The 11,257-nt window shown below is 48.6% G+C and overlaps 1 protein-coding gene across 1 annotated transcript in view; it reads right to left on the reverse strand.

The window, feature by feature from the left end:
- Positions 1 to 377: 377 nt before the first annotated feature.
- The window catches only part of LOC142579280 (uncharacterized), a 38,495-nt gene continuing 27,615 nt past the window's right edge, over positions 378 to 11,257 (reverse strand). The window contains exons 6-9 of the mRNA XM_075689322.1: positions 5,520 to 5,658; positions 4,446 to 4,538; positions 3,702 to 3,757; positions 378 to 3,535 (exon numbers count right to left, since the gene is read on the reverse strand). Of these exons, the coding sequence (XP_075545437.1) occupies positions 3,456 to 3,535; positions 3,702 to 3,757; positions 4,446 to 4,538; positions 5,520 to 5,658 (368 nt within the window). The 3' untranslated portion in view covers positions 378 to 3,455. The remainder of the gene's footprint in view (positions 3,536 to 3,701; positions 3,758 to 4,445; positions 4,539 to 5,519; positions 5,659 to 11,257) is intronic.

An 11,257-nucleotide genomic window follows, 5' to 3' on the forward strand; every position in this document is an offset into this window, starting at 1 on the left:
CCAGAGTCTCCCAGCACAAGAAGGGTGAGAGACAATGAACGGAAGCGACTGAAGCGCCTCAGTTGCTCTCCTGGAACTAAGGCTAAAGAGGCAGAACGCAAGCGACAACAACGCCTTCGGAACAAACTCCAGCAACAACAACAAGGCAGTCATAGAAAGGCTTTCGCCTATCGCAGTTTAGCTCGGCAAAGTGCTCATAGATGTCTTGGGGAACAGCGGCCTTCGCAGAAATATCTGGGATCATAACCGCGTCACGACTGCGATACGTCTGTCCTTTGCTACCCTAATAAAAGTTTTCTTGAGCAACCAGTCTGTATCCACTTTGAATTGACGGGGGCTCAAGACTGTACAAGTGATGAGACAGAGGGACAACAAACTTTCCGTTCATACTCCGTTTATTCCGTCAAGACTACCACCGTATACATGACTGTCCATCGACAAGCAGTGCCTCCTCGTGGATACACTACTCGTCAAAGAAGTAGGACACTTCCGACATTATATTTCTTGCGTTAACTGAAAGTAGAGTAGCAAAAATACTGGCAAGATTCAGCCTCTATCAATTCAATATAATAGGTATTAATAGGCTTTGTATCCCGAGAAGTGCCTGTGCCATGACGCAGGTGGTGGTCGCGTGGAAGAGGAACATCGTGATGGACTGGCACTCGGTCCGCTATGCCGCACGGCCCGATGCATACACCAGACAGCGCATGACTTCAGCACACAGCTCTTGAGAAATGAGATAGAAACTAGCTCGTAGAATTTTGCTGAATTGCAAACGTGCGCTATCAAGCCTTTGCCAGACAACCTCCTTTTTGATAGAATGTTGAGGTCCATGACCTTCATTTAACGCAAAACAAAGAAAAAAATGAAAAGTCGGAAATGTAACGTAAGTATTTGTCTAACTACAGCGCGCCTGAACTTCGGGTGGTAAAGGGTCAAAATAAAGCCTCAAATACAGATCAACTCTGGACATGAAAGAACGGACAAAACAAGCGCTCCGACATGTCCGACTTAAGTTGTACGCTGGTGGGCATAAAAAATGTTTACGGAGAATCGCGCTTGTACTAGCTCGGGAGTGAGCAATGAGCAAATGAAACGCGTATGAGCGATAATATATGTTTATGCGTTGTAAACAAGGTGTCATGCAAACTGGCAGGCATAAAAGAGGGGGCTTAAATTAAATGTAGGAACTGACATCTCGCCATTTCTCCAATCGTTGCGTGATGTCATAGACCTGGTGATTGTGTGATAGAAAATCCTCTCCTGTACTTTCATTTTTAGAAAGCGAACAAGTTCATTCCATTCACTTGCAGTTTACTCGATCAGAAAACTCCACCTCGCTGTCCGTTTTATGTATGTGTCGCCAAGCGATCTTCTCTTTTACAAGTTCTAACAAACTAAGAGAAAGTACAATTCCAGCTAAATTGACTGGGCAATAGTGCAGGCCGTAGGACTAGAACGCAATGTTCGAATTCACTATAAAAGGCATAATTCACAGAAATATATGAGCACTTGCAGGATAGTTAGCGGGTGGCCTCGGTTCAAGAGACGTCTGTAGTACTGTAGTACTGGCACTGCGCTTGTGTAAGCCACTGTATGGCTTCGTTACTGCAAATGTCGGAAAGGCGAAGTCGTTCAATGACCTACGGGATTTTCTATACTTGCTTTCCAGATATTTGCCAATTTAATTGTTTCCGCTCCAGGAGTGCAATATATAACTCCTTGTTATCTCGTCCGCTTTTCTCGGAGTCGTTCATCGAATTAATAAATTCCCTTAAATTAAATCTTAATTCATCGAATTAAGAGCCCTCGGCGGGCGTGAGAGGTCTAGGAATATCGCAATATCAGTCGGATATTGGCTCGTATTAGTCTCACTTATCAACCGCAGTTTAACAGCGGGTGCGCCGTGCTTCGGATTGAAAACGATGACGACGCATTTTTGACACCGCAACTTCACTGCAGTTTCTATGGAACAATTGTGCACACGAACAAACTAACAGAAACCTCAACATTACATTGGCCTTTGAATGTACAACTTTTCAGTGCTAACTTTACGTACAAGAGAGCACCTCAGTACTTTTAAGTACGGCACCAGCATAGAATGGACATATTAAAGCGTGAACAAAAGCGGATTGTACCGCTATTACAGCCTACTGCAAAAGCGTAAAGGACAGAGAAAGCCAGATATATTAAGTTGAGAGCCTTACCACAGGCATACACGAACGTTGGAACCTTTCGTTATTGCTTTATAACGATGCCGTTACTTGTTACTGCATTGCCACGGCGTCAAGTCATGCTAAGCAACGCGGGGGGTCAGCGACTACATTTGTAGAATCGCCATACCTCAGCTCCCTCCATGTGCGCGCCACCACCGCTTATCGGCGGGAACGTGCATGGCGGCGCTTTAACCTCAGTCTTACGTGCAGGTGGTCAACGCGCAGTCATGTATGCGGTAGTTGTGTTTGGGACGGCACAGCATAGTCGTGTACGTTTGTAGTGTTTGTCTACGCAATGGTGTGGAAAGGCAAGTGGTCTGTTGTGCACTTGACATAACTGTACTACGCAAACTTCTGATGACAACGCGTACCGTCCAAGACATTTTCGGCAACGTTGCCAGGGTATAAGCGCTATAAGCGTATATGTAAGCGCTCCTTAAGGCGAAGTTACCTCCGCCCGAAACTCCAACGTCACTGCTGTCGCAATTTCAATTTTTTTTTCTGAAAGGCTTCATGTTATCTCACCGGCCTATTTCACACTTATATCTACAGTAGCAGAGCGAAAAGTGTAAACGGGGTTTTAGTTCGACAGCCACGAACTGCCCATTATGATCTGCCATCTGACTCCTGTTACACTCGACTTCGTCCTCGTTTCTTTGTTGTCCGTACTTTTTCGCGTTTCTTCTACAGGATACGGCGAGCATACACGCGTTTGTTCGATGTATTGATATTTTTTGCCTATATGTTACAGATATAATTTCCCTCTCTCGCTCGACAGGTTACAATTTTGTAAACGGCAAACGTACTTTGCTATAAGCTCCTCTCACACCACATCCTTCGTGGGGGAGCGACTCAAGGGAAAGGCTAAGTGGATAGGCGGCGGTATAGTTGAGCATGTTCTCCTTCCTGAACAGGAGAAGGCGCGGCTGTGGCTTGCAATAATGAATATGAAACCAAAGATACAAAATTCCTGACGCGTTGGCTGCAATGGTCTAGCATTGATGTAGTCTTTGTTATACGGGAGCAGTGAAAACAGCCCGCAAAGCGTTTTCGCGAGGGCTCGTGGCAACCTCGATGCGTTTTCACTGCCGCCGACTAAGCAAGGCGAGAGCGCATCTGGGGCAGTGCTCCAGTTCGCACCCACTAAAGATCTCCGCATATCACACACGTAGCGAATGCGCCCGCGGGCTACACAGAAACGAACGGAGCTGCAGGCTTGAGCTTCACGATGTGTCCGCGTCAGTCGAAGAAGCTGTCTTCGTCGTCTCGCTTTTGGCTCTGCAATATTTTGGGCTCCGCGTACATGTCGAGGCCCAGGACTGAAACGAACGGAAAGAGCGCTAAGGTACGCTAGTGGCTATCCCGGAACGCTTCTGCAAGTGTACATGAAGGCGGTCTACCAGGTCTGGATAGAATAGTTATATCTCTGGGGTGAAACGCTGCTACGCAGGAGTACAAATATAAGGAAAGGATAAAGTTACTCACCTTTCCGTGAAATAAGCGAAGGCACGTCATGTTTAACCTTGGCGCTGATTAGATTCCTGTGAAGAAAAAAAAGTAATCAATCAATCTGTTTTAGGGCGTCCTCTACCAAAGCGTTCCATACATACAAGGGGCTAGGGCGAAGCAGCGAAATATATCTCACAATTTTGCAATTGTTTCTTGATGCGGCCTCGCGATGGTAAAAACACAACCTGGAGCCTTACTGATCGCAGCTTCTCGTTCTTTCAGTGGCACCCTTTGCTGCAGTAGTGAAATAATGTGGCACCGCAGTAGAAACTGTGCGTCAACCTATCCAGAGAGCAATGTATCACAACGCCATGCGCCAGGACATATAGTCTGCTTTGCCTCAGGGTCTTGTAGTTCCAACTTCAATGCTAGGTTTTTATGGAGCAGAATATAGGTCGGAGTTCCTTTTTAACTACAGTAAGGTTAAATTATTTTTCGTGCGTCAGCATCTTGCATTAGGAGGCCGCGATTTTCCAGTTACCTATAAAGGATTGCTTTTACCAACCACGTGATGCGAATTTTAGCGTGCCTTCATTTCTTTTATATTAGTTAGGTTCCCCTACTCAGCACCTGCATGGTATAGTCGCGTGCAGATATTCTAGCATCTTACTTGGTGGCTCCCCGCTCAGGCAAGTGCAGACGTACAGATATCTAACGTCATCTCTGAACATTAGCTTAGGAAGATTAACGTGAAGACAGCCGGTATGAGAAAGAACTCACTGTATGTTGACAGAGGTCACGTCATACTCCGGAGGGGAGCTATCATTGCTGCCAGCTTTGGGATCCTCGAGCTCTTCGGGACTCTTTTTATACCTTGGGTGGGTGCAGTGAGAAAGTGCGCTGTGTCACGATGGTGCAGTGCAATAACTTTACGTGTAACTTAAACAATTAATGTTTTATTTCGTGCACCGATGTCGCCTACTTGGAAGAAAATTTAGGTATGTCTTCAAATGTAGAAATAAACAAAAATATTTATTTGCAATAGAAGCTTGAATATGACATGCAAGTGCATTCAAAGCAATGGCATACCTATCGATTACATCTATAGATAAATGGGTGGTCTTTTTTTTTGCTTTTTGTGCATTTCTAAGCAATGCTACTGAATAGATTCTAAAGAAAACTACGATCAGTATAGACCAATTAAGCATTATTCCTAAACTATATTTCCTTTTCTTTAGTGACTGAAATTTCATTGTTATAGGACACAAAATGAAGGCTCAACTTGACCTTTACAATGTCGTGCCTAAACGCTGCGCGAATGACGTCAGTGCGACGTCACCTATTCTGAATATTTCTCTTTCAATAGTTTGTTGTTGTATAAGAAACAATGCTAACGGCAAGAAGAGACTACCAAATGGTTATAATGTCACGAGGTTCCGGTGCGGGAATATTAAAGATACGTCGCCAACGAAATTTTGCTTCTGCGTCCTTCCTGGACGACAAAGCGTTCGCCCACAGAGAGGCTTACTTATTTCTGATGGCAGAAGAGAAATGTTTTGATATAACTTTAAGATTAATTTCTTGCGTAATTACATCCGTTTTCGCATCTTTCACACGCAAACAAAACTGTCGCTGTATATGTGCATCGATATACACAGCAGTCTAAGTCTTAGCGTATCTCCATGAATTCTTTGTATAGCTTCATGCTCGGAGAACAATCTGAAGTTTGTTTTGAGCAACCAAAATATGAGTGCGTACAGGTTAGCTTCTACAACATGATATAGGCGCGACTAATGCGAAATATATACTTTACAATAAGATATAAATGAAACCCTATACGACCGCGTGTCTTACTTGGGTTGGCTGGTCATAACTGCGGCTGCCATTTCGTTCTCAATGTCAGTGCTGCTCTCCGAGGGCTGGTCCACCACGGACGGCTTTTCCGGAGCAGTGGGCTTCACATTGCCAAGGAGAAATTGGTAGGCAGTGGTATCTGAGCGGCAGAGAGAATGCAGCAAAAGCGTTGCGTTCTGGAGGGCAAATTATGATCGAGTTGTTGTGTAGATATGCAGCTGAAAAAAAGAAAATAAGTTTGCAGATCCAACGCGCAGATTTCATTCGCTTTCGTCCTACGCAACGCGTGATGTCACGCAACGGTTATGTTTGCCACCTTGTCGAGGAAATAACAGTGACGACGGGTGTGCACACAGAAGAGTACGACACGCACATAGCTCCATTTGAGCATTCTCTATTTTCCGTGTCGCAGTAAAGCATACTCGTTCTGGAAGAATGGCGACAGCTCCAGACAGGAACAATCCCCACTGTTTTGATCGCACCGCTGGCGCGATCGGTTGGGAACTCGGCGCTGACGCCCGTGGTTGTACCTGGGTCGCAAGCCCCAAGGGTAGCGTTGGCCTGGCGGCCTGGGGTACAACTGGAAGCATCCGAAGGTCCCGGCAAAGCATGAGTCGACTGGTAACAACAAAACAACTTGTTTATTTTAACATCGCAAAGAGTTGGCGGTCAGGTTTGACCGAAGTAGAGAGACGGGAGAGCACTTTACTCAACAGAAGAAATCGGAGCCCTCCTTTTGGCGTCCGGGGCAGCTGTTTTTATACTCTCGCAGTTGAGGGCAAGAAGGAACCCCTCAAAAGACGAGCACGTGAATGTACAATGGGCTAATGGTGACGCACACTGTCGTAGCGATGCCGTAGCACCATGTCGAGCACGATCTCGTAGCACCCTGTCGTAGCGCTGCCGTAGCACCATGTCGAGCACGATCTCGTAGCACCCTGTTGTAGCGCTGCCGTAGCACCATGTCGAGCACGATCTCGTAGCACCCTATTGTAGCGCTGCCCGTCGGGCACAATGACTGTAATGAGAGGATGATCCCTGCTTTCGCATCGCCTGGTTCTGGCACAATGACTGGAATGCGAGGATGATCCCTATGCGGTCGCATCGCCGCAGTCACGCCTGGAAACACCTGGCGGGGAGCGTTGCGGCGACGACGATCGGGCCAAAATGTCTGCCGCCCCGCCGCAGTCGCGCCGGCAAAACCACGTGTCGCAGGCGAAACGCAACAGACCGCCCCGCCGGGGGAAGGAGATCCCGATGGACAGGGGACTGCATCCGCTGTCCGGAGGGATGTCGCTCGATGATGCACATAACCGAAGTCGGGCGTCCCTCGACGTTTCTTGAGCGCAGCGCACAGAGAAGGCCTCGTTCTCTCGTTCAGGTTCGCACGGGACACTGCAAAGTGACTTCGGGAGAGTTCACATTTTTGTTCTCGTTCCCGGCAAGCGTTAGAACTACGCTGAAACTCAACCGCTCAGTCAGCAAGCACGGCACAACCCTCACTAAGCCCTGCCAGGCTCTTTCCCCTTTTTATACCACTGCCTAGTTCCTTACAGTAGTCTAGCATCACTCAGAACGCGTCCACAAATTGGAAAATTGCACTAGAAAGCATATCATCACTTTGAAACACTAAACAAAAGCAATATGTTAAAAAAAATCCTGCCTCAGGAAGAAAAACATCAGTAACAAACAATTTTGAGGCTGATTCCTACGTTAGGGGCTTCGACTTAAGCCATCGGCGTTACCGTTGAGACTCCCCTTTTTGTAACGCACCTCAAAGGAATATTGTTGTAAAGCGAGGCTCCAGCGCAGGAGGCGGCCATTTTTGGGAGAGATGGTCTGCAGCCATTGGAGAGGGCAGTGATCCGTCTCAATGATAAACCTCGAGCCGGCTAGATAGCATGACAATTTCTGAACGGCCCACACGAGACACGCACACTCTTTCTCGGTGGCGCTATACGCCTGCTCACGACTGGACAGCTTACGACTAGCATACAGGACGGGGTGTTCTACTTCTCCATTTTCCCGTTGGCACAGTACAACGCCCATGCCTCGCTCACTAGCATCGCACTGAACAACGAACCCTTTTGTATAGTCTGGCGATCGTAGCACAGGCTGGCTTGTTAGGGCACTCTTTAGGGCGCTAAAAGCTCTTTCCTTTGTCTCGTCCCAGACGACTGTTTGAGGCTCTGACTTTCTTAGAGCATCCGTCAGGGGAGCCGCGATATCAGAGTACCTAGGGATGTACCTCTGATAGTAGCCGGCGACACCTAAGAACGACCGAATATCGGTCTTCGTGCGCGGTTGCGGAAAGTCTCGCACAGCGGCCACTTTTATTTCAGAGGGGCGGCGACGACCCTGACCGATCACGTGACCGAGGTAGACAACCTCGGCCTGGGCTAACTGGCACTTAGGAGCCTTGACTGTCAAGCCCGCTTCGCGCAGGCGGGTTAGCACTGCCCGCAAGTGTGCCATATGCTCAGACCAGGATGCGGAGAATATCGCTACGTCGTCTAGATACGGTAAAGCGAATTCTTGCTGTCCCCGCAACACTTTATCCAGGAGACTTGAAAAACAGTATGGCGCGTTCTTCAAACCAAAACTCAACACTTTAGGACGGAATGTTCCCATTGGTGAAATGAACGCCGCATACCTACTAGCCTCTTCTGTAAGTGGAACCTGCCAATAACCCCTGACAAGATCTAGGGTGGAAATAAACTGAGCGCTACTAACTTTCTCAAGGCGCTCCTCGATGTTAGGGATCGGATAGATTTGATCCTTAGTGATGGAATTAAGCCTGCGGTAGTCGACGCGAGGACGAGGTTCCTTGCCCGGTACCTCAACTAAAATCAAAGGGGAGGTATAATCACTCTCACCTGCCTCAATAACACCGAGCTGTAGCATTTTCTTTACCTCAGCCTCCATAATATCGCTCTGGCGGGGTGACACCCGATACGCCTTGGATCGTACTGGCTCTGTGGAGGTAAGTTCTATATCATGAGTAAGTACAGAAGTCCTACCAGGCCTCTCAGAGAACAGACCTTGAAACTCTTGTAATAGCTGGTGTAGTTCGGTTTTCTGCTCGGGCGACAGCGGTGCTTTACTGATAAGGTCACTAATGACTTGACCGGTGTCTTCCCTGTTCGTCACTGAGCCTAGTCCCGGAAGCTCGACCGGAAGCTCTTCAGGAACGTTTACCATCATGCACACCACTGCTTCCCTTTGTCTATAAGGTTTGAGCAGATTACAGTGGTAAACTTGCTGTGCTTTCCGCTTTCCTGGCAGACTTACCACGTAGTTAACGTCCGACAGTTTCTGAACAATTCGTGCTGGGCCCTCCCACTGCACGTCTAGTTTGTTGTTTAGCGATGTGCGCAATATCATGACCTCATCGCCAACCTCAAAACGACGGGCCCTGGCTGTCCGATCATAATAAACCTTGGCCCTCTGCTGGGCCTTTGTCATTGCTTCACCTGACAACTCCTGTGCCCTTCTTAAGCGTTCGAGGAGCTTAAGCACGTACTCCACCACGACTGGGTCGTCGCCCCTACCTTCCCACGATTCTCGAAGCATGCGAAGCGGAGATCGAAGCGAGCGACCGTACACCAGTTCAGCTGGCGAAAACCCCGTAGCCGCATGCGGCGCGGTCCTTAAAGCAAACATCACCCCAGGCAGACACAGCTCCCAGTCAGTTCGATGTTCAAAACACAACGCTCTCAACACGCGCTTCATGACGGAGTGGAGCTTCTCAACGGAATTCGACTGTGGGTGGTACACTGAGCTGTGTAACAGCTTTACCCCACACCTTTCGAGAAAAGTTGTCGTCAAAGCGCTAGTAAACACTGTGCCCTGATCTGATTGGATTTCCGCAGGAAAACCAACTCGCGCAAATATGGACAGTAGTGCATTAACTATCTCAACTGAGCTGAGTTCTTTAAGCGGCACTGCTTCAGGGAACTTTGTCGCTGGGCAGATCACAGTCAAAATGTGTCTGTACCCCGTGGCTGTTACCGGCAGAGGTCCCACAGTATCAATAACGAGCCGTCTAAAAGGCTCCGTAATGATAGGTACCAATTTCAACGGCGCCCTCGATTTGTCCCCTGGTTTGCCCACCCGCTGACAAGTGTCACATGTCCTCACGAAATGGTCTGCGTCCTGAAAACACCCTGGCCAATAGTACTCTTGCAAGAGACGGTCCTTAGTTTTCTTAACTCCTAGGTGTCCGGACCACGAACCCCCATGCGACAAGCGCAACAGATCCTGACGATAGCATTGAGGAACGATCAGCTGATCGAACTCCACTCCTCTGCGGTCTAGATACTTCCGGTACAGGACTCCACCTCTTTCCACAAAACGCGCAGTTTTCCTGGCGATACCTTCTTTGACATTGCAGCGCACGTTTTCCAGGCTGCCATCCTTTTTTTGCTCGGCTATCAAAGCCGACCGGCTGACTTTTAGCAACCTATCAAGTCCGTCTGACGTAGGCGCGATGTGCAAATCAGTAGATAGCTCTTCTAACTTTCCCGAATCGGGATTTTCCTCTCCAGTATCTGGCGCCTTCAACGCTACAGACTCAATTTTATTCTGTTCGGGCGTGCTCCGAATATCAGCTTGCTGCGCCTCTGACCCTTTTTCGTTGTTTGATAACGTCGGCCCCGCAACTACCGCCTTTGCAGCGAGCTCCCGAACCTTCGATCTGGTTAAGGCCAGAACACTAGCTTCACCAAACAAAAGCCCCTTCTCGCGCAGGAGGTGATCGGACCTGTTTGAAAATAGGTACGGGTACTGGGGTGGCAGCATAGATGACACTGCCGCCTCCGTCTCAAGCGCTCCGAAAGGTCCTTCAATAAGCACTTTTGCTACCGGCAGACACACGCTATGAGCTTCCACGGCTTGCTTGATCCATGCGCACTCGCCCGTGAACATATGGGGTTCTACGTAAGACGGGTGAACTACATCCATCGTAGCTGCGGAATCGCGAAGCACTCGGCACTCTTTCCCGTTCACGAGGAGGTCTCGCATGTAAGGCTCGAGAAGCTTCATGTTCTCGTCAGTGCTGCCTATTGAAAAAAACACAACTTTTGGTGTTGTTTCCGGACACTGCGCCGAAAAGTGACCCGGCTTCTGGCACGTATAACACAAGCGCGCTCGCCTCATCTCGAACCGCTTTCTGCGTTTGGCTGCCGCCGTCTCTTTACGTTTGGTCGGACTGCTTTCGCTCGCATCCGCACTACGCGTGTCCCCCTTTGCTCTCATGGGTGTGAACTTCGGCCTCTCAAACTTCGAGCCAAATTCACCCTTTTGACCGTCCTTAGCTCCGCGAGCCCGACGCGTCACAAACTCCTCGGCTAGCTCAGCGGCTTTAGCCACCGTACAAACGTCTGGCCTATCCAAGACCCAGTATCGCACGTTCTCCTGTAACCGACTATAAAACTGTTCTAGCCCGAAACACTGCAGAACTTTATCGTGGTCACCAAACGCTTTCTCTTCTTTGAGCCACTCCTGCAGGTTCGACATAAGCCTATACGCAAACTCTGTATATGACTCACTTCTGCCTTTCTCATTTTCCCGAAACTTCCGACGGAACGCCTCCGCAGACAGCCGGTACTTTTTTAGCAGACTCGATTTTACTTTGTCGAAATCCTCTGCCTCCTCTCTATCCAAGCGAGCGACTACGTCGGCCGCCTCGCCGGGTAACAAAGTGAGCAAGCGCTGTGGCCACGTTTCCCGAGAGAACC

The sequence above is a fragment of the Dermacentor variabilis genome, chromosome 4 (assembly GCF_050947875.1).
Source record: "Dermacentor variabilis isolate Ectoservices chromosome 4, ASM5094787v1, whole genome shotgun sequence".
NCBI classification, from domain to species: Eukaryota; Metazoa; Arthropoda; class Arachnida; order Ixodida; family Ixodidae; genus Dermacentor; species Dermacentor variabilis.